At 36.7% G+C, this 23,366-nt stretch overlaps 1 protein-coding gene across 13 annotated transcripts in view; it reads left to right on the top strand.

The window, feature by feature from the left end:
• Positions 1-23,366, top strand: part of PLEKHA7 (pleckstrin homology domain containing A7) — a 129,007-nt gene that overhangs the window by 84,529 nt on the left and 21,112 nt on the right. For 8 of the 13 annotated variants that reach the window (XM_032444744.1, XM_015864129.2, XM_015864132.2 and 5 more), the window contains 10 exons: positions 791-891; positions 6,563-6,741; positions 8,671-9,156; positions 13,492-14,011; positions 16,010-16,096; positions 16,473-16,592; positions 18,294-18,347; positions 20,858-20,938; positions 23,003-23,071; positions 23,240-23,320. In XM_032444744.1, coding sequence (XP_032300635.1) covers positions 791-891; positions 6,563-6,741; positions 8,671-9,156; positions 13,492-14,011; positions 16,010-16,096; positions 16,473-16,592; positions 18,294-18,347; positions 20,858-20,938; positions 23,003-23,071; positions 23,240-23,320 — 1,778 coding nt within the window. Of the gene's footprint in view, positions 1-790; positions 892-4,301; positions 4,394-6,562; positions 6,742-8,670; positions 9,157-13,491; positions 14,012-16,009; positions 16,097-16,472; positions 16,593-18,293; positions 18,348-20,857; positions 20,939-23,002; positions 23,072-23,239; positions 23,321-23,366 lie in introns of those variants that run through there. The other 5 variants (XM_032444745.1, XM_032444749.1, XM_015864131.2 and 2 more) reach the window with 5 other exon arrangements.

The following is a 23,366-nucleotide window of genomic DNA, read 5'->3' as shown; positions in this document are numbered from 1 at the left end:
GATTCAGCTTTCATCCAAGTGATAGCATAAGAGTGAGAAATCCTGTAATCAGTATTTCCACAGGTTAAACATAATTTTACTTTGAATAGGAATAATGGTATAATATTACATAAGGTTATTTCTAGGTTTTGATAAGGATTTTACAGTTTTTAGAAAACATTGTAGAATATTAAGGTCAAACTATGTTTGTGGGCTCTGCATTTCTCCTGCTGATTGCTTAAGTGTTGATAGTAATAGGGTTTTTTCATTATAACAAAATGCCAAATGGAAGGGCATTTCTGTTACACAGCCTATCAGAGTTCATTTGTCAATATAAGCTGTGTTAAGGAATAGTCTATTTCTGCCCAAACCAAATTGAACAAACAAACAAAAAAAACCACCTACACTTAAAAATAATAATTAAATACAGTATTGATTCTTTAAAAATGCAACATTTTTCTATATTGTTGCTGTGGAGTCATAGTAAAACTCAGACTTCAAGGAACATCCAAACATGCCGGCTCTTTGGGGCTTGATGCATTCATGCATAGAAAACCTCCAACCTGATGACCCAGCCTCTTTGGTCATCATGTCACGCTGCTTCTCTGTGCTCATGTAGGATTTTATTTTCCTTGTATCTGTTCTTATTCTCTCACATTCTGACTTCATGTTTATTGTCTGTTGTCCTTCTGTAATACAGCACTCTGCATCTGTGATGGAAAATGTATTGCTATTCCACTGAAATGTGCAGTGAATTAGTGGGGATTTTTCTGTTGAAATTTATTTCTTTTTTATCATTATTGTTCTGCAGATAGCAGAGAAGAATCTGTGTTGGGTAGCATACCACTGCCCAGCTATGTAATATCTCCTGTTGGACCTGAAGATCGTATAAATCGCAAATTTTCTTTTAAGGTATGGGTACAAAACTCAGCAGCTTACCATATTTTAAAATGCTTATTTGCATTAGAAGTGATGTTGTTGTAAGCAGAAATATCTACTTTCCTATTGTCATGTCTTTTCAAAAGGACTTTGCCTATTCAGATGTCACAGAGCACTTTTTTTCTGTTACTTATAAATTGCTTGTAAAATATGTTACTATATATAGGCGTCTTTAGAGCTTAATAATTAGAGATTTATTATTTTTTTTAAGGTAAAAGCACTCATACAATACAGCTCAATGTTATGTTGATGTATTTATTTATTAAGTAAATGTAAATTTAATTGCAAGACTTCAAATTCTATTAATTCTTAGAAAAACCTATGGAGGATGTGAAATGTATTTCCAGAAAACATCTGGTTAGCTTTCAGCTTTTTTACTTTGATTTTTTGGGGGCATTTTAAAATGGTAGACTACCTTTTGTAGCATTAGGATTTATTTTGAAGTCTACAATTATTTGAAATTTATTAAACAAATATTAACTGGAGAAGTTGTTTTAAATAGAAGACCTGCTGCTCTTTGTGGAAATATTTGTTGTACTTTTTCAAAGATATTGAACATGAGATAAGCAGGATAAGCTACAGAGGACCCTTTGTTAAAAATTATTTTACTTCAGTATTGAACAAATGTGATTCATGAAGTTCTCCTTGAGCCTTTTTTGAGGCAGGAGCGCATAATGCAAAATGAGGACCCACTGTATATTTGGGCTTCTGCCTCTCTTGAGTAAGTCTTAGTGTGGGTTGGGAATGGAAGTGAAACAGCAATAGTTTCTGCTTGAATCTTGTTGCTTTGGTGTTTCGAAAAAAATATTTTTCATTTCATGGAAGGGTGTTTGCTAATTTTCAACAAGTTTAGTTTAGGATTGTTAATCTTAAGCTGTCTGTCGGTCATAAGGAAAAGAACCTTAATGTGTGTATGTAGATATGTGTATATATGAGCATAGAGTGTCTTTGGTTGGAGGGGACCATAAAAAACATTCAGTTCCAACCCTGTGTTGTGGGCAGGGTCACCACCCACTAAATCATGCACTATATCAGGCTGCCTTGGGCCCCATTTGACATGGCTTTCCAGGAATAGGGCAGCTATAGCTTCTCTGGGCAGCCTGTTCCAGTGCCTCGCCACCCTGTGAGTAAAGAATTTCCTCCTATATCTAATCTAAATCTCCTCTTTTGATTTAAAACCATTCGTACACACACATAGTTTCCAAATGATATATTCTGTAGGCAAGCTCTTGGTCACCGCTGCCAAAATGTGCCTCTTTCTTCCTGCAGAATAGAACCCATGGTTATGATGTGGTTAAATATATTCAGAAGCAAGTGTAGTCTTCCCCTGATCCTTCTAGGATTTTATACCTATGTGAGTTGTCCTAAATCTTTAATCTGAATCTTTTCTGAAGGTTAGCTTCAGATTAGCCAGTGAACTGGGATTTTCAGTGTAAGGTCACTTCTGAAAAGTTGATAGAAAAACAAGCAGTTGTTAGTTAGGAAAGGCTTGACGTTGCAGTTTTGTTTTAGTTAGAACCAGCTCTTAGGGCAGTTGGCAGATTTTTAATGATTCCTGCTGCCTAGGCCCCACTCAACACCAACATTCAGCAATGGCTGCCTTGACTGTGGGTGCAGTGTGGTGGGAGCAGAGCCTTGCTGGCATTCCATCACTCACCAGCCATTACCTTTATCTAATCTTCTCAGCGCTCTTTGATAGCCTGAGCATACACGGACATTCTGTCTCTGTATAGCACAGCCAGAAATAGAAAACTCAACAAGAGTAAGCCTGAAATAAAGATAGAACTTTTCTCACATTTAAGTCCCGAATGAGTGGAAGAATGCACTGCATCACTTTTTGCATTTGGCCAGTCACTTACTCTGATTATTGTACATCGTTTGTTATAATGGAGGCTTCAGTTTAAATGGCTTTTTAAAATAGAGTGAGTTTTTGAAGCTAGATAAAGCATTCAAGCTCTGAAAACATTTTGTAAAGCTAAAAGGGCTTTCACTCAGCAAATACATGAATGCATTTGGTATATGATGCAATTAGAAGACAGTTTAAGTATATGTTTACTAGGATGTAGGCTAACTTTAACAGGTAGAACATGCCCTGTGGAAGCTCTTCAGCCCTTCCTTCAGCTCCTAAGGACCCATTTTGTGTCTGTTTAAATGCTTTGCAGTTGCAGGCCTGTAGAAAAGCATATGTCTGTTCAGATCCATTAAAAACCTATTGGAAGTGTAGGAATATGCATATTAAATTGTTCTGTATAGCAACTTCATTTCTAAGAATCCATCTTGACAACCTTTTAACATTGTTTATTTCTCCCAAGCAAAGTCCTCTCATTACTACTGTCATTAAGCTGTGTCGTGACCCTTAGAAATTAGGATCTTCGTGCATTTAGTTCTGTACCTAACGTCTTAGAAGTATTGATTAATGGTTGTATTTCTTCACATAGTAGTTTTTTCTACTACATATGTGAGATACCACAAGTGCTATGTTTGGACTTTACTGTGGAGAAGTTCACGTGACATTCATATATAGCTGGAAATACTCCTTGTGACACACAGAGAACTCTTAGTAATACAGTTTTAAATGTAAATATTAGCAATTCATGGAAGTTAATGTCATTGCAGTCTCTTTAAAAGTGTTAACTGCTATCAGTCAGAAAAGCTACTTTAATTGATCTTATGTGTTAAAATATGAGATAAATTCATTTTATAAATCTGACACTAATGCAAATTGTTGAAAATTGGAAGGTCTACCAGTATCTGCTCTAAAGAAGGCTGCAAAACTTCAAGCAAAGCTGACATATGTGAGTGTATGTCAGTATGTATACAAGCATCTTGCCACCAAATTAAGTCAAAGAAATATGCTCTGATGCTCCATAAGAGATGTTAAGTACCACTGGAGTTAAAACCCAAACAAATGAAACTCCTCCTTAGTTTGATACAACCCTTGAGGTTTTTTCAGAGGTTTAGCCAGTCAGCATGAGGGCATTCAGAGCTGAGGAAGCCAGGCCAAATCATTATGTCAAGAAGATGCTACTGTAATGTTTTCTTTTAATATATGTACATTATTGATGCTCAAGATGGACTAAAGCAAGTGTCTGTTCACTGCTTAGTCCAAGTGGGATGAGGATAATTGCACAATTTTTTATTTAAAAAAAAAAAAAAAAAAAAAAGTGAAATGTTCCTCTCACCATCACTCCATTCTGCAAACTCTGGCTATTTCTCTCCTCAGAGTTTTGAACTATTTGGAATAAAGATAGCAGTTGTAGATTCTTGTTCATGTATGGTTTTATTACTATAATCTTTTATTGAATATTTTCTTTAGAAAATGAATCTTTTCACAATTTTAACTTAATTTTTTGTCCCTGTCTTATTTTATTGATGCGCTTGTGGGGTTTACTGTCCATTTCTCCTGTGCATTTTGGGAGAGAGACTGCTTCCCTTCTCAGTCTGTCTGCATTAAGGCATCTGAATGCATGAATAGGTACCAGTATTACTTTACGCTGTTGTGTACTACGTATGTGTGGCGTGTGCTGTGTTTGAAGCTTGTTCATGTGCTGTAGTCATCCTAATAGCTATTGCTTTAAAAACAAGCAAGCAAAAAAATGCTGGCTTCTGTGTCTACTAGAAGTGACAGCTACAGGACATGAACAGAAAGTGGCTTTCTACTTATTAGAGATGCTATACTAATAAATGACTGTAACTGGAATGTATCAGAATTTTCCTTTAACTGATTTTTTTTATATTACAAACATTAAGATGTCAGGTCTGTTTGTAACAGCAAGCCATCTCTGTTATCCGTTATGGAGCTATCACTGCTTTTGGCTGTGACAGCTTTAGTTTCTTACAGGAGAATAGTGCAACATACTTAGCATTTTTATTCTGTTTCACCATTGCCTTTTAAGCAATGCTTTCAGCTGTGTTCGTTAGGCACCACTGAAAGGGAGCATGAAAGGCAAATGGATTATCTTGAATATAACATACGAGTGAAATAAAACCATGTATTGCTGGGGATATACAGTCTCCAGTGAGTTAACCAAGGTCCTGTTGTTGGTTTGTTATGTTTGCTTTTTTCCCTGCAAGCTTGTAGCCAATGAAGGTTAGGACCCTACTGTGTCATCTGCAGTGGGGCATGTGTAGTCTGCTTTTGGCAGGAGTTGCTTCACTTCCATATTCCAGCATCTTCTCCTGTAGACTCAAAATGGCATATATAGGAACTGTATAGTCATAAAGTGTAACTATGAATTGTATGTTTGGAGCTGCTTTTCTTGCTGTGTTCTTGCATTTCTGGTACATTTCTTGTATTTTCAACAAGACAGAAAAGCAAGAATACTCCTAACAGCAAAGAAAACCCAAAAAACTCAATCAGTCAAACACATAAAAAGGAATCATTTGGTTCTTAAATACAGAATTGATCAGAGCTACCATTTCATTTACGTAAACCCTACTTACTTTTGTTAAGGTAGGTAATGGTGGGAAGGCAGATACCACCTTGTATTCTGTTATCTGCCACTGGAGGTGGGAAGCTAAGGCTGTAGAGCAGACTTTGGAAGAGAATCTTGGACTTCGGTTCAGATTTTTTTTTCCTCCTCTTTAAATAAATAAATGCTGTCTCAGCAGTATTTCATGCCATTAGCTTTTGTATGTTATAGCAGGTTTAGTATTATTAAAAGCAATTTAAATCATTAATTTAGTTTAGATACTTTTTGCAAGAGCTTTCATGTTGAGTATGCTTGCTTCATCTTTTTGAAAAGATGTAGGGAAATGAGTCTTTTCCTATTCATTTTGTGAACAATGGTGAAGAGCATGAGGTACTAAACAGCAGTTACATCTGCAAGGTAACTTGGAGGAAGTATTAGTCTTGAAACATGGTTGTATGACACAGAAAGGTGGATAAGATTTGATTAAATTCAACTAGCCTAAAGTTACACAGACATTCTGTTTTAAACATGTTTTTGTGCATGACACTACTTTTTAGGCTTTTTAATATTTTTATAGAGAAGTTTCTGAATACCTGTAGTGTTCACTGGAATTTCACAAGATGTTTTGGTATGCAGAGATACCTGTCAGTATTTTATGCATTTTTGTAATTCCATCAGTACTGATAACTTCATCACTAGGTCCTGTGATTTTGCAGCTAATACAGGAGCTCAAGTGCACACATTAACCAATAGATCCTAACAGTCCTTAAGTAAGCAGTTTAATTGCTTGAATGGTAAGATTTTTGTCTGTGTTTTGTCTGACTAAATTGCTTTATGAAGAAAGCTGTGGTGGTTCACTCACGCATGTCTTGGTGAAAATTTAATTTGTTTTGTGTTATTGGCGGTAAATGGGACGTCGGTTAAGACAAATTAAAAAGGTGGAAGTTCCTACTATGGGAAACAGAAGTGCTGCACTTGTAGCCTAACAGTGTGGGGAAGAAGTGGGTAAGAATTTCAGTAAAATGTAAAGAGTGCCTTTGATGTTTCCTGCAGAGCTGCCATTTGTGGCAAGATAATAATTTCACTCTAAGTTCAGCCAAAGAATGCTGAAAGTTTTATTTATTTTAAGGATATCAGGAAAAGTTACAGTAAACTTACTGGGGAGAAAACAGCAGTACTGTCTGATGTTGATTGATTTCTTTGTGTTTTGTTTTTGTTTCTTTTTCTAACAGGCTGTCCATACAGGGATGCGGGCTTATATTTATAATAAGAATTCTGTTATTGGCTCTCAGGCAGAGCATTCAGGGATGCGGACGTACTACTTCAGTGCAGATACCCAGGAGGATATGAACAGCTGGATCCGGGCTATGAACCAAGCTGCCCTTATGCAAACACGCTCTTCACTGAGGAGGCAAGTTCCATACTGCAGTTCCTAGCATAAAAAAACAAATTGGATGGTGATAATTTCTGAAGGGGAAACTAATAAATATCTGCTATGAAACTTATTCCAATTTTTAAAAAATAATTCTTTGTAGTTTACTTTCTGCACCAGCTTGTTCCTGCTGCTGATCAGCTAGCTAGCAACAAATAAAATGCATGCCCCCATTCAGTGACATGAATTTTTTTTCTTTGTATGTATTTTTAGGGAACTGAAGTTACAATTGTTTGTGAGAAAAATTCATATACATGCAACAGCCAAATGGCAGCTGTAAGGAAGGTAAACAGAAGGGAAAGGACAAAAAGTGCAATGAGTCATTTCAGTCAAGTGCTTAGAACTAGGATCAGAGCCCTCTTAAGAGGGAAAAGAATGTTAAAAATGAGTACGCTGTAAATGCATAGAGTTATGCTTGTTAACTAATTTATGCAGATATTAACTTGCGGCACTGTGCCTTCATGGGCTTCCAGTTTTTTCCCTTTTCTTAAAACTGATGTGACTTTCTTGATAGTTTGACTTTGGGAATGTGATTATTTCCCTACAAGCCCTTGTGAAAGAAGCCTCTGTACTTTGAGGTAGTCCTGCTCTTAACCCATGGGTCTCTGGGAATTAAAATGTCGTAGTGCAGTTTCGCAGAGTATCTTGCACTGGTAAATATATTATATATATATATTCTAGTAAATATAATACAAAATAAGCAAAAGTCTTAATGTACCTTCTAGACCTTTACACCCCATATGATTGAGTTAAAATTCTTTGGGATTAATTTTAATTTCCAAGAATATGTGACGTATCACTTGTTTTTCTTTATGTCCTTAATAAAGATAAGAGTTGAATTGAAAGAAAAATAGTGGAGGCCTGACACATTAAAAGTATTGACAGCGTCTTTAATCATCATAGAATCATAGAGTTCTTAGAATTGAAAGGGACCTTAAAAGGTCACCTTTTCCAACTGCCCTGCAATGAGCAGGGGTATACACAGCTTGATCAGGTTGCTTGGAGCTCTCCTAGTAGACCATTAATTTTACAATGCTAAATCACAGTGAGGTAAAAACAATTGTTTTGTGATGTTTACTTGGAATCCACTTTCTATGAAGCTTTAAGGAAACCGAATGTAGTTTAGAGAAAATGAGGTGATGCCCAGAGATTAATGCTACTATTAAACTGTTGGAGAAGAATAATTTAGAGAAGTTTATGACTCTAAAGAGATGAGGAAAATTGCAAATGTGTTGTGTGTCAAAAGCAGCATAAAGCTTTTTAGACCTTTAGATGTTTTGTAGTGCATTGTAAATTTTATATCAAGAATTCTGTTATGGAACTTTTGAATTATTTAGATAATGAAGCAACATGAATTGCATGTTTCAGGAAAAATGGGATTTAATTTTCTTTGGGAATAGCAAAACTGTAGGTTCCATAGACAATGACAGTACTGAATCAAATGTAGATGGTCTGTCCTTTTGCCAGAAATTACTAGTCTCTAGGGCATCTATGAATATGTGAAAGACCTTTTTAAATTATTTTTTTTTTTTTTTTTTTTTTTTACTTTAAAATGCACACTTCACAGTTGGTTTTCATTTTTTTTGGCTTCCAGTGCTGCTTAGGATAGGAAGACTTCTTTTTCTATAGCTATTTGTACATAGTATTACACAAGTCAACCACTTTTCATATAATATTAACATTTTCAGTTATTTTACAGCTGCATGTGAAAGATTCCTGTAGAGGTAGCTTTCATCTAACTAGGATACCAACCTGGGTTTTGTTGACCATGTCTATCATAACATCTGCCAAATTCAGTACAACCTAGAGAAAGTGCTTTCCTAGGTATCCTTTCTAAAACATTAATGAGAATGCATCAATTTCTGACCATTAAGCCATGTTTATTACCAACATATATTTTCTTTTCAGAGAAACTGAAAAAGTGGATCAGCGAGCTGTTCCCCAAGTCAATCATGTGGATGCCTGTAAAGTGTGTGTGAAGGCTGATGTTACAGACACAAAAGAGAGTTATCAAAAATCTGCTGAAATGCTCGGGTATGAGAAGCATGAAGAGTTAAGAAGAGAAAAAGAGGAGGAGGAGCGTTATATCCACAGAAAAGAAGCTCTAGAAACTAAGAAAGGAAAGGCTAAGCATGTGTTAACAGAAGCTGATTCATTATTTCCAGATTTAACGAATGCACCACGGTCCCAAGTAGCTCAGTCTCTGCCCATGGAAAAGAATGGAACGCTTCCTAGTTCATTAAGTATGAGTGCTGGCCTAGTGGAGCAGAATGGTACCAGCTCATATAAAAGAGGGTTTGTTCCCAGAACGAATCCTGATAAACAGATTCAAAGAAAAAGTAATATGGCTCAAGTGGAGCACTGGGTAAAAGTCCAAAAAGGAGATACAAAAAGGTTAGTAATAGGTCCTATCTTTAAATAGACTGACAAACAGAATGTTCCTAATCTTAAGAAAAATATTCATTTGTAATATATTCAGTGCAAGCTGGAACAATACAGAGACAATATGTAACAAAACTTGCTTTCTCTTCTCCAGTACAGAATGTTTTTTTTCTGGTGTTTATCTCATGGGGAAGTCAATATAGGATTGACTAATCAATTCCTCTAATGTTGTCACTATGTTGCAAATAGAAAAGGTAAGATTAGAGTGCCTTTAGAAAAAACAAAACCCTCTAGTTTTAATCACTGTTGATTAAAGATATTTAATACTTCAATGTGTGTGGGAGGGGGAAAGGATTTGGTGTGTTTGTTCTGTACATGCACAGAGGTATCAGTCTAAAGTGATCCAGAAAACTATCCAGCTAGTTATGCCGTGCTGAATAAAATTTTCATCAATGTTTTTCATATCTGAAGTGTAGGCAGTGAGCAGACTTGACTGGTATTGAAGTAAGCACCGTTTTCTTCCCTACTACTCTTTTTAGTAAGATTGGCTTTGGGTGTGTACCAGGCACAGTGCTGTGGTGGTGCTGCTGCTGTAGGTGCCCTAGAAAAAGCCAGCTGCTTCAGCTGACACTGCCGAACATGCAGTGAGTGAGCCTTCACGGCCGTAACCGCAGCGATGTACCCAAACTGTGTGTCTTTTAGTAATTCATACAAACTTTATTTGTTTGTGTTGTTTTAGCTTGGGTGACCTTGTTTTCCTTCCCTTCCTCTGGTTGGCATTAAATTCTTTGTGTTTGGAATAAATTGTGTGTTATTTCCCAGAGATTAATGGCTCTATCTTATACACGGTGTCTGTTGAGGTTGTTGCAGTGCACTGAGCTGATGTTTGAAAGTGGTATGACAGTTGTCTGTTTCACTGGCTTTCCATTTTGCTTTTATTTGAGTGGAGCACTTACTTTTTTATTGCTCCATGGTTACTGAAATGTTACAAATAAAGAACCTCTTAGGACTTAGCAGCCTTTACCATTTTTGAACACAAAGTGAGTACAGTTCTTCTCCTGGCTGAGGTGTATAAAGATGCAGTGTTTGGCAGCAAGCTGATTATGACAAGAAAGAGCTCTTTTAGCTACGTGCCTCATACAATACATCAGTTGTTTCTATAATTGTTTGCAGGGATTGCACTCTTCGTATAGGTATTCAGGTCTTTCAGATATTTATTTTACTCGTTTTAATAAATCACTCAGAATTGTGTGTGAACTAAACTAAGAGATGTTAGCTTTCAATCACTTTGAAGATGCATCTTTTCTCAATGACTGATAGATGCACTGTGGTCCATCACTGTCACTCAAACCCTCTCTGTTCTCAGGTACCTCAGTGAGGTTCGTCCCAGCCTTCAGGAGAAATGCAGAGTTAGGAAGGGTGCTTGAAAGTTGTTTTAAGTAATTGAAAGTCAGAGCCAACAGCTATCTAGGAATTACTAGTCTCTGATTAGATTTCAGTGCATGGGTAGATGTAGTGAATTCACTACTTACACGGACAAGAAAAAAAAAATCTGATAAAAATAAGCTTAAGGTTTCTGAAGTTGTGTAGAGGAATTTCCTTTTTTTGGGGGGGAGGGGGGTGGGAAATGCAGTATTAAACATATTTTCTTGCGCAGAACTTTGTGTTCTTTCCTGACTTGGTTAAGGAAGAAACATTACATGTCTTTGTTAGTTTCTGTGTATTCTCATGAATGCACATGGTGTTTCTAATAATGGTATTTGTTTTCTTTTGGACATTTATCTTTGCTTTTTACAATACCATTTGTGTAATTACTTCCCACTGCAGATCCTGAATGACTTCCATGGCAAATAATCTTTAGTACGGCATCAGGCCCTTTTTTCACTCTTCACTGTCTGCTTTCCTTTTTAGATTATTAAACCTTATCCTTCGAGAGAGGGAGAGTCTCAAGATTATCTACTTTTGTTCATTTTACTGTTAGTCTCTGGGAGAAACCATTGTTCACAGTTCATAATAATTTGAGTCATTTGGGGACACTGTACTTTCCCTTTTATAGAAAACTTTGTCATCTTGGTGCTTGTTTTTATGTAACACAATTATCTGTAAGGGTCTGAAACCTTGAGTAGCAGATGCCACCTGACTAAAGCCTGTTTGTTGTCTTAGCTGGGGATTTGTCCCTACTTCATGCAATGAGAAATCACAGCCTGCTTGTATGTAGGCAGTTGCATCAAGGGAGCATGACTCTCTGTGCAATGCACAACTTTCTTCTTTTTTGTAGTGTGGCTGAAGTATTACATGAAGTCAGCGCTTTCTACTGCTCAAAGCATGGCTTTCATCCAAACTGCTTTTAATTCCTCTCAGACATTATTTATTTATTTTTCTGCTAGAAATGGAAGGATTCCCCCCCCCCCCCCCCCCGAAAAAAAAAAACCCCAAACTCTTAGCACTTGTTTTCAGGCTGATTCTGCTCCTACAGCTGCTAGCCCTGTTGACTTCATTGACTAACAGGAACAATTAGAGCATAACTGCACATGGATGGCTTGCAGCGCACCAGAACTTGGTGGTGGCTTTGTGAGGACTTCACTAGGGCGGAGTGTAGGAACAACTGGCTTTTGGAGGAGCCTCTGCCCTTTTTTCCGCAGGGAAGTCATCTGACTACCTTCATGCCTGTCTCAAATGTATTTTTGAAGCCTTTGCAGCTCCAGGATTTCTCAGTTCTCATTTCTGTCTGGAGAAAATACATTTTTAACAGCTGTTTTGATCTTTGTGTGGAAAGAATTGGCAGATCAAAATATATAAGGCAGTGCAGAGGACGTTACTTGACCACAAAATACTGATTTTTGAGTTTCCTCTGTTCCATCCTATCTGCTTGTTTTGCCTGTGTTTTGGAATTCTAGGTAATGTGAGAGCACAGCTTTTAAGAATTTGTAATCCTCTGTGCAACGTGCAGCAGTTATTCTGCTTTCTCACACAAATGTGCCTTTTCAAGAGCAGTGTTCCAGCACAGTCCAGTAATGCCAGATTCTTCCAGTAGAAACACACAGAGGAAGCCATTGAGCAACAGTTACGGATATCAATTCTTTTTCTTCCTGCTTCAGTTATGCTTCTCTTATTCCTGGATGCCAGACAAAGATGATCCTTTTCATCCTGCCCTTTTGTTGGCATGGAATTCCTGGAGTTCCCTCTGTACCAGATCTCATTCTCATGCAGAGAGTGAAGCCTACTGAGCAAAGCGTGGAATCTGCTCTGAGTTTGCATTTTTTTTGTTTGCTGTTTCTGTTTGTGGATTGATATTTGTTTATTTTTTTGGTGGCTCTTTGAGTGATTTTAGTTGTTTCTGTTTGTATTGTTACTCTGTGAGAAATGTAGCAGAATGGTTTCCTGTTTGGGCATGCTAAAGCAATAGATGAGTGACTGCAAGGGGGAAACTCATAACTGTTTAGTGGCAGGATGAGAAATGAGGTGAGCAGGCTCCTATGCATGAGGCTGTGGAAACATTTTGGCTTCAAAGTAGGAGAAAGATCTAAGTGCACTTCATCAAAACTCTTCCCAAATTCTGTCTCAAATCTCTTGGTGGATATAGAGTGACTTCTGCAGTTTTGGGAGCATTATGGCTTCAGTGCTAATACCAAGATGTAGCATCTCTATTTCTATTCTGGTTTGTTAACGAGATTTGGTCCTCATCCTTGTGCTGCTTCAAATGGTAGAATCCATAGCATTTGATCAGATGAAAATAAATCGTACCTGGAACTCATTCTTAATTTTTGTTCATGTTAACAAAGCAGAAAATGAGTAAGACTCTTATTCTGTGATGAGTGAGGTTTCTTCCCATGCGTGATGGTAGTTGTTTGCAACAGGCTTGTATTTGCTGTTTGCAGACTGCACCACCTGGTGGTGAAGAGGTTTTTGAAAAAAATGCATATTTTTAATTTGCTGGCTTCCTCTTTAAAACTAACAGTCATTTCTGTCTTCATGTTTTGACACTCATTTTGGTCTAAGTAAAGGTAATGCAACTGTTCCTTATGATTATCTCTAATAGGTCATCCTAGGTGAGATGCAATTAAAAGCCTCTCTTTAGACTGTTTGCATCCGGACGGGAATTCTGTGTAATGTTTTTGTGTGGGGTAGATTTCATTTCATTAACTTCATTAATGTTACTGTAAACTCTTTTTGAAGGCATTCTGTATTTGGAGTCCTGTAGCTAATGCCGCCCTAGGGTTTATTTTGCTTTTCATTATTATTATTATTATTATTATTATTATTATTATTATTATTATTATTATTATTATTATTATTATTGTAGCTTATATGCTAAAGTTTTACTCTTTCCTTTCCCCCCCTTTACAGCCTTGCTTCTGATCTGACTCTCACACGTCAGGGTCCCCATCCACCTTTTTCTGAAAACTATCACACTTTGCCAAAGAATACCAGGCAGCCTTCAGGGAGCTCACCACCGACACTAAGTCGCAATTTGCCGAGTGACTACAAGTATGCACAAGATCGTGTTAGCCACTTGAAGATGTCCCAGGAGGAAAGGAAAGCAAATAAGGATGGAACTGTTTGGCAGCTTTACGAGTGGCAGCAGAGACAGCAATTTAAGCATGGCAGCCCCACTGCCCCGCTTTATGTAGGCTCTTCGGATTTTATTGATCGGGGTAAGTCAAAAAGTTCATTGGATGTTCCACGATCGATATCTGTTCCACCTTCTCCATCTGATATTCCTCCACCTGGACCTCCAAAAAGCTTTCTCCCGAGGAGACCACACACTCCTGCAGAAAGGCTTACAGTTAAACCATCTGATGAGAGGCAGACTGCAGACAGTCCTTTTGCTGGATCACCCAGGAAGACTCAAAGTAATGCTCTCAAGGTTTGTATGCAGCATAACAATTTCAAGCTATTTTACATGCAGCGTCATATACTGAATGTTTAATTTAGTAATTTTGGTTGGATCTTGCAAGCTGTGAGTTAGCACAATGGATAGTTTTCACCTAAAATTCCTATCTTTGTGATTATCTCAGATTCATTTTTGTGTGTGTGTTTTTTGAAAGGCAGATTGGTGACTCATCATACTGACTTGGAATGTTTTCATTCAAGACCTGGGAGGGGGGTATGTGTATAAATACATATATATAAAATATACACAAATTAGTGTTTTAATGAATAGCATAGAGAACAGTATAAAAGACAAAAGGATGAACACATCTTTGATTATATATTCATGGTCATGGTTTTAAGTGTTTGCCATGTCTACTTTCTCTTAACCTTTTGCAAGTATAGTTGGTCACACAGCTAATCCAGTTTGTAGTTACGGCTAAAAGCATGATACATTTTTTCATGAATTTGGCAGCTTACATTCTTCTGGACAAACTACAGTCAGGTAGTCTTGGTCTTAAATTCTTCAGAAGGTTTAAGTCTTAAGTCTGTAGGCATTTTTTAACCTCTTCTTCTGAGATGACAGTGGCTTTCTTGCTCAGTACTTTGTGTAGCTCTCCTTGCCTGAGGTAACTGGGAAAATTAAGGATTGAATCAGTATAGAACTTGCGTGCCTTGGTAGGACTTACACTGGAATAAGTGGAAATAAAAGCTTCTGCATTCAGCCAATTCTTTAACATCAAACGTAAGCTCTGTTGGGGAAAGTATTTGCCAAGAAAGAGTCTTGTACATTCACAAACTCGGCGTGAGTTCAGGACTGTGAATTTCGGTTGTGTGCCAACTTCATCATGCGCAGCAGATTTTTCCTAGTATATGCTGTGTAGCTGTCAGATGTCTTTCAGCATCTCTGGATTTATACTTCTGAGTCAAGGGATGAAGCAGTCTGGTCGTGTGCAGCACTGAAAATTATTATAAACTCTTGTTAGTTATATCAGAGGTTAGTTTCTCTACATTGAAATTGAAGCAGCATTACAATGAGGGAATACATAGTAGTCTCTTTCCTTTCTGTGTGGTGTAACTGCATTAATTTTACTCAAAATAAAACTCTTTTCGTGTTACATTGATTTTTATATGAAACCATATCTGAAAACAAAATTTTCACTGCAAAATTTCTCTGTAGGGGTTTCTTGAGGAGGAAATGCTTGTGTTCTTGTATGTAAGCACACCACATAATTTTACATTTAAACATACACGTCTACAGAAGTTTGTGATACTCCCCCTCACTTTATTTAATTCCACCCAGATGCATGTTTAAAAAAAAAAAAACAAAAAAAAACACAAAAAAGAGAACAAAACAGCATTCAGTGAGATTCAGACATGAGTAACAATAAATCATCAGACATTTTGATCTGCCTTTCAGAAAGCCATGAGAGCTTGGCATCAAGGGAAGGACGGAAGAATGGGTGTGAAGTGGGTACTTATAGTATAAGCAGAAAGAGACAGATCAAATTGCTTAATATGACCTGGTACTAATGGGACCCCTTGCCACAAGGTGTCACTCCTGTCAGTGGCTTAGTGGTGGAGAACTGTTCCATAGCTAAAGGAGGACATTCACAGTTGTTAGTGTATGGTGTACAAGCCTGCTATTTAAAGGTGTTAAGCCAAGCAGATTTTCTCTGGGAGACATTACGTGTGTGTGTGCGAAATTTTGAGTGTTTTTTTTTACTTGATGAAAACAGCTTTGCACATGCTTCTGAGGCTGCTTGTGCTGCCAGAATCCACTGCTGTATCCAGCATCATAGGTTGTATTTGTTCATTTATAAGTTCTGCATAATTATTGGAGAATCTGGTTGGCCCATGATCTAAGCATGGCTTGAATTCAAACAGAAAGTTTATAGCAGAGGTGCATATCCTCATAGTGCTCCCTCAAGTACAGTACAGCATACATCTCACTTGAGACAATGCTTATAATTCTGCCTGGGGCTTCTTACAGAGCTCGACTCACATTGATCGACGCTCGATGCCAGCTATGGGCTACATGACCCATACCGTGAGCGCACCAAGTTTGCATGGCAAGTCGGTAAGTTGAAGGAGCAATTTCTTTGCCTTGTAGTTAAGTTTTAAAATCCTGCTCATTCCATAGTTGGTCTTTTTTTTTTTTTTTTTTCATAAGTTAAAACATAAATAACTCGAATGTGGAACTTGAACTTAAGCAGTGTGTAGGAATAATAAAGCCTGTAGGGATTTTGCTCATACTTGCATTGTGAACAGGAGTGAGCTATTAGCGCAGGATTCAACTTCTGTTATGTTTATTTGACCAAATGCAGAGTTAATTAAATAATTGCTTAATCATGTCAAGTAACTGCTTTCTGGGCACTGAGGTGAAAAACATAATTACAGTTACTCTTCCTGAAGACTGCTAATTTCCTCTTTACAATGTGTCTAAATACCTGCAGCCTGAAGAGCTAACATTGCTTCTCATTCGATTAAGGAGACATCAGGCTAAGTTGGCTAGTATACGAAATTACACAATCGCACAATTACTGCAGCACTTGCCAACTAATTCCACCTATCAGGTCAGCTGCTGCTTGGTTCATCTGTACCGTATGACATTTTGTGACTCTGCAAACGCTTTGTCAGTGGCATGCTTGGGTCTGTGCTTTCTTGCCCATTCTTTGATATTCTACAATGCCCAGATCATTTGCAGTTTTTTTTTTGCTATTCTTGCTGTCAGAAATAAGCATTTTAATCTACAGAGTACCAGTGCATATGTTTCAAAGTGTTATGTATGCTTCCTCTCTGCACTATTTCTGAAAAGGCTGCATTTTCAGAAATGTGTGTTACAAGATTAGACACGCTCATTCTAAAGCGAAACCATTTCTTTGTGCTGCTTTCATGGTGAGATTGGCTCCTTGTACTACATGCTGCCTCACCTGCGAGTGAAAATGCATCAGCCAGTTTGTACCTTCATATGATCTTGTAACTGTATCAGTTCTGCAGGTGAACATTAGCTCATAAACATTAGTGGGCTCTTTGAACCATGAACTGTGCTCTTGATTGCATTGATGTGTGTAACTTAAACGTTGGGATGAAATGAATGTTCTTAAAGAGCACTTTGGTTTATATTAGAACCTCAAAAATAGGAATAAAACATGGTGACTCTTGCAATTGGTGGAAGCTTTATATTGGCCTAAAATTCATGGCTTTTTTTTTTTTTTAATTTGGAAAAGTTTACTTTCCTTACCTCACCTACAGAACAATTGCACTAAGGTCGTCTATAATAATTGGGACTTCTTAAAAATGGGCATAGGTTCTAGTCAAGTCTTCTGGCAGATTCAAAAGGCACTTGGACAATGATTTAGGTGATAGTGTCTAAAGAAATGTAAGTGTAATGTATTGATTTTACTGCAGCAAAGGTTTTCTTTGCTTTTTTAAAATACACAGCCGCATTGGCTCAAGCTTGAGAACGGCAAAAATTGTAGGAATTTTGGCTTCTCACCAAGTCCACTTGCAACAGTTAGGTTTTACTTTGTTACGTATCACAAATACCTCTTATGAAAAAAGTAGTAACTTTCAAATGAGGTCTGTGTGTGCTTTTCTTGAAGTGATTCTGAGGAAGATGTTACTGGTTGAATGTACCTATGTGACTAAGCTGACAACAGTTAGGGGTGAGCCGCTGAAAAAGAGGGATGAAGTTGAACGCTATCACTTAAAGTGAAATGGATTCTCCAATCACACGAGTGAGATCTTAGTGTTTTATTCGTGAAGGTTATTTCTTGCCTTTCTTAAATGAAGGAGTTCTTATCTTAAAACATGTCTGCAATCTGATCAAGAAGTGTTCTAATGACTTTTATATACAGGCTTCTATTTATATGTGACATTCAGTTAGGCAGATGACTTTTCCTAGGGATACATTGTGCTAGTGGACAACTCCGCAATCTTTTTGATGAAAGGATAGTCAGCAGAAATTGGTCTTGAAAAGAATATATGAAAATGTTTCATTTGTGTAGTTTTGTATCCCATTAGCAGGGTAAAAATCAAGTCTGTTTGTTCAAAGAGTGGACATGAGGTAGAAATGATCTCAGGAAATATTTTGCCCATTTTTCTGCTGTAAATAGCAATATGCTGGTGGAGCAAATGTGCTTTTGATGTACTTCCTACTCTGTTATTTTGTTTACTTTATCATCGTCTTCTTTATATATCCAATCTATTTTAAAGTTATTTTTCAAACCTTCAAATACATTATATTTTTTCTTTTTCTATGCATTTACCTGAAGGCTGATGACACTTATATCCAGTTGAAAAAGGATTTGGAGTATTTAGATCTGAAGGTAAGCTTTTATAGAAGTTTACTTCCATTGTTTTATAACCTTTGTGTATCATCTTTGTACCCGCAGGTTTTGGAATCATTTTCCTTTCAGAAACTGGAACTCTGTGTCTTTTGCTATCATTGCGCTTAAAATAGTATGCGCTTATAGTAGTAGTTATGGAACTGAAATGCAAACTCAGAAAATGGTTGGTACTTCAGTTTCTAGTTAGAATTTGCATTGCAGATACTTCAGATGGTCAGTATGGACAATATGAAGTCAGCTCCTAAGACAGCATGTTCTTTCAATTCAGTTTTTTCCTTTAAATTTACACGAGCTGTCTTTTCTCTTGTTTTTATAATAGGCTGTATTTATAATGCTTTTTTAAAAATTTTTTTATTTTTTTATTTTTTGTGAAAATGTGGTGATTAATTGGAAGCTTTCATTGTTTCCATGTTCTGATGGCTAAGAGATATCAGTTACATACATACAATTTGCCCATGTAATAATAGGTAATATTTCCTAGAGATAAAAATATAATATGGTGTTCAGCAAAAGAATGTCTGCCTAAATAAAATTACTTCTGTATCTGCTACATCTGATAGTTGGCAATTTGAAAGCACTTTTTGATAGCAGGTATTTGAAGAAAAAAAATCAGACTGCATAATCAGTGATATTGCTTAATAAAGCAGTCTACCTCGTTCCATGCTGTGTAGCATATCTTAACATACACAAATCATACGGTGTCTCTGAAATAAAGGTGAAGTTTGACACCTTATAATCCTTGTTTATTTGTCTGTAGTTATCAGTGATGCCAAGAGGCTTTGCCTGTGTGCCACTAATGAGCTGCCGGGTCCTCTAGCACGGCAACTTTGGTTTCATCTGATGCTTGCATGATTGAATATACAACCAAATAAATCAATAGAAAATATTAGCAATACAAATATATTTTATGTATTGCATCGTATATGTGGTGTATGTAGACTAAATGATCACATGTATAAACTGTTATAATCATTTACATACAAATGTAAAATCAGTTGGACATGTATCGCTTCAGGCCTTGTTCTTGATGTGCTCTTGGTTGTGCCAAATGTAACTGCATCCCAAGCCTTTGGCTGAGTTTTGTGACATTTCAATTTAGGAGGTTCTACAATCACTTTCCCTGTTATAAGTGACTATGTTGTAAGTACCTGAAAATGTTAGGTGCTTAGGGAAATTAATAGGATGGTTTGTTAACTTTTTAGTGAATTCAAGGTACAAAGAGCGTCTTTGTACTTTGTATAAAGTCACAGTCTTATCCTACCTTACCAGTCCATTTTTTATTATTTTTTAAAAGCTGAAAAATATTATCTAAGAACCATTTTGATGTTAGTACTGAGATAGTATTGTTCAATATTATAGTGCTTTGTCATAAGAGTGGTATAAATGAGATAAATGCTCTTCACAAATATCACACTTTTTCTCCTACATGCAAGTAGTTCTGACATTTAAAAAAGTGCCAGGATATTGTGTTCTTTTTCACTCGTGAAGTAGAAGTATGTAGGAACGAAATGAAAGAGATGTTGCATCTCTATGCTATGAAACAACCATGTTTTTTCTGCAAATGGATTTCCACAGTTGTGTGTTATGGCTTTCTTTATCCCTTAAACAAAGGTGGAAAGTTGTGACTGTTTTAGAAGAGCAGAAATAGTGAGCGTGAGATTCTTTCCCCACAAGTCTCCAAGATGATGTTACCAAAAAAAAAAAAAAGCTGAAACATGAAAGGGAAAGATTTTTTTTCCTTTCCAAGACAATGAAATAAAGTTCAATCAGGCTAAAGGAGATCTGGACTGGGGTTGCACTTCCAGATGTCTGTTTACAGACATTTCTGAGAGACTTGCACAAAACATGAATGTGTAAGGCCTGCTGAAATGCAAAGTTTGTGCTTCAAAGTATATGTTGTGCAATCATTCCAAGCCAATTTGGGTCCCTCTCTAGTTGTGCAGCACTGGTGCTGCTTGTTCTTCTGCAGTCACGTGTGAAGCCCTTTTGTTTGCACTGCTGTTGGAAGAGGTTGCTAGTACAAGTTGTGCCGCACAGGTATCTAAGGAAGTGCTGCATGGCAGGTATTTGTTATGGGAGTAATGGTAAGTGTGTGTGTGATTCTGATGGCTTCATTTACAAAGCGTTTGACTACGTTGCTCCATTTATCAGCATAGGGCTCTTTGTGAAGAGTTATGTTCTACATGACGGAAAACGTCTTACCATTACCCCTGGTGCTTGTTAAACTGTATGTTGGTATGTGTGCTTTGCGAAAGTAAAAAAAAAAACCAGAAGTCTTATGGTTGGATGAATGATCTACTGAAAATAATAACATAGGTAACTAATTATAGTTTCCATAACGGGACAATATGTAGATGCTAAATCTTGAGGATCTGTGTGAAAGAAGAACATGAAATTGCTGCTGCTTATGGAGTTTTATGTGCTAAGGTTTTCTTTCTTCAGGCCTTACATCTATAACAAGCTATTGTTCAAACTTGTGTTTAAAACAGATAGAAAATAATGGACCTCTGATCAACATGATTTACAAAGTGCTGAAGAACTCAGCACAGGGGTTACTTTCCAGTATACATGTAAGATTGCTTGCATCCAAAATGCTTTCATCCCATTGCTTTTTAAAGTAGCAGTCGATGTTCACATATTCTGGCTTTTGCAGGTGTCTTATAGAAAACAGTAGAACTTTCTGTAAGATTATTTTTTTTTCCTTTTCTTCTTTGTTTCCCCCACTGCCTTTTGGAGTCTGTATGTGAAGTTATGGCTGACCTCAGTGTTTGGTTTTATTTTGTCATGGAAATGATTGTGTCAAGCAGCAAGTCCAATGTGTAAATTTGGAAAGTGTGAATGCATGCTGAACCTTCATTCTGTTCTCATACTGCTTGAAAATCAACAAAATCTGTATAGCTGTGATTAAGTAATTTGAAGTCTTAGAAACGGCAGACTGTGTATTTGTGTGAATTTCATTGCTTTGAAAAAGGCTTTTGCGTTCTGTTAGTTTGCTGGTAATGATTTTATTACTTGTTGTTACTTGGACATGCTGATGTTTCTTCCTATATGTAGTTGTTTCTTGGTGTTCTACATAGGGTCTAGCACTTAAATAATTCCAGTAGTACCTTTGGAAGACAGGATTTTCCTTAAACATATTTACTGTTGAAAATATTTGAAAATCAAAACATAACTTTTGAGAGACAGTGAAGTGCTTTTTGATTTTGGAGTGGGGAAGTAATTAATGTGTAACTTTTTCCATGTGAAATCCCACAATAAATATGTTAATGGAGCCCGCAGTCAGAGGGAAGGAGCTATTAAGCATCAACTAAGCATCTAATTCTGTTCTAAACATAGTTTATCTGAAAATACTCAAATAGGCTGTGATCTGAGAAAGTTGTATCAAAGATTGATTTCCACTTGCAGTAAAAAATAACTACTTTAAGAAATCAAGTGTGATCCTGTTAAGTTCATTAGGAAGTCATTTTGCTTAAGTCTATGGACTGCCAGTCAGCAAGTAGCAAACTGCTCTTTCTCTCCCACTAAAAAATTAAACAAAGAAAATCACACCAACCACAAGAACTATGAAAACTATTGATTTACCTACCAGTTCATACAACAAAAAACTAAATCTACCTTTGTTATTCAATAAAATAATTAGGTTATCTTTTCTATACTCTTGAGTGTATTTGAGCACTGTACTTCTCAGTATCAGGTGCTCCTTTGGTAAGGTAGTATTGGTAATAGGTGAACGGTTGGACTGAATGATCTTTTAGGTCTTTTTCAGCCTTGGTGATTATAAGATTCTATTTGATTTAATGGGTCTTTAAAAGTATTCTAATTGAGTAAGGCTTTTTAAATTGTACGGTTCATGAGCTACTCTATATGACCATTCTCTTAACCTTGTTTATTCATCAAAATAGTCAAGTGTAAACAGTGGAAGTAATAAACTTTTCTGCAGGGATAGACATGCCTTCATGTTAGGCTTGCTGGAAGGTTGGAGGTGTGATATAGTTCAGTCTGTATCAATTTAAAAATTGAATTATGTGAGGAGGTAATATTCTCATAAGAAATGGAATATGGAAACAGTGATTTATGGAATGAGAAATTAGAAATATTATAAACATTATAAAGTAGATCAATAGCATTTAAATTCCACCATGCAGTTTTCATAGCAGCCTGTCATTAATAACATTCACCCCTGTACTATGGAAGAGACTGTCCTTTGTAGAATGAAAGAAATGCCAGAAAGATATATTTCAGTCATTGATAAATGCTGTTACTCTTGCAGTTGCACATTCTAAAAGTACTATTCAAGTCCTCATGGGCTCAAGGAAGTCATTAAAAGCAAAGAGATAAAACTGTTGGGTTTTGCAGGAACAGGACATTTGTAACCACAGACAAATGGGACTGTGCCATTTTGTACAGTTTTTAGCTACAATAAGAGTCATTAAATAGCACGGTATAACTGATAATCTTCTCTGATTACATTTTAGAGAAGATAAATGCACTTTTAACAGACTTGTATCCAAAATTTTATTTCTTATTAACCTTTGTTGTTAAACATGAATATTTAACAAAGCTTCTGTTTTTATGTCTGAATGGTAGTTAAGTTTTAATTTGCATCTCAGACCTTTCAAACCTGTTCCTCATAGGTGTCGGGGCGTGATACGCTAAAAGAGCGAAGTACAAAACCTGTCAAGGTTGCAGAAAGTGATATCGATGTAAGTATTAACCACCACTTCCGAAACTCTAGTGTTGTTTGGGTCATTTGTTGTACTGTTAATTGTTGCATTTATTTATGTTGCATTTATCTTTGGGATAAAATATTGTTAGTGGAGGCTTTTCTTCTTAAAATTCTGATGTTACATAACACATGGTTTTATTTTCAGGTCAAGCTGAGCGTTTTCTGCGAGCAGGACAGAATTCTGCAGGACTTGGAGGACAAAATAAGAGCTCTTAAGGAAAATAAAGTAAGAATTAAAAGATCATAAAATTAAAAGTAATTATAAACTGTGG

Source organism: Coturnix japonica, chromosome 5, assembly GCF_001577835.2.
Source record: "Coturnix japonica isolate 7356 chromosome 5, Coturnix japonica 2.1, whole genome shotgun sequence".
NCBI classification, from domain to species: Eukaryota; Metazoa; Chordata; class Aves; order Galliformes; family Phasianidae; genus Coturnix; species Coturnix japonica.
The sequence above is the reverse complement of the archived record's forward strand: the minus strand, read 5'-3'. Positions and strand labels throughout refer to the sequence as shown.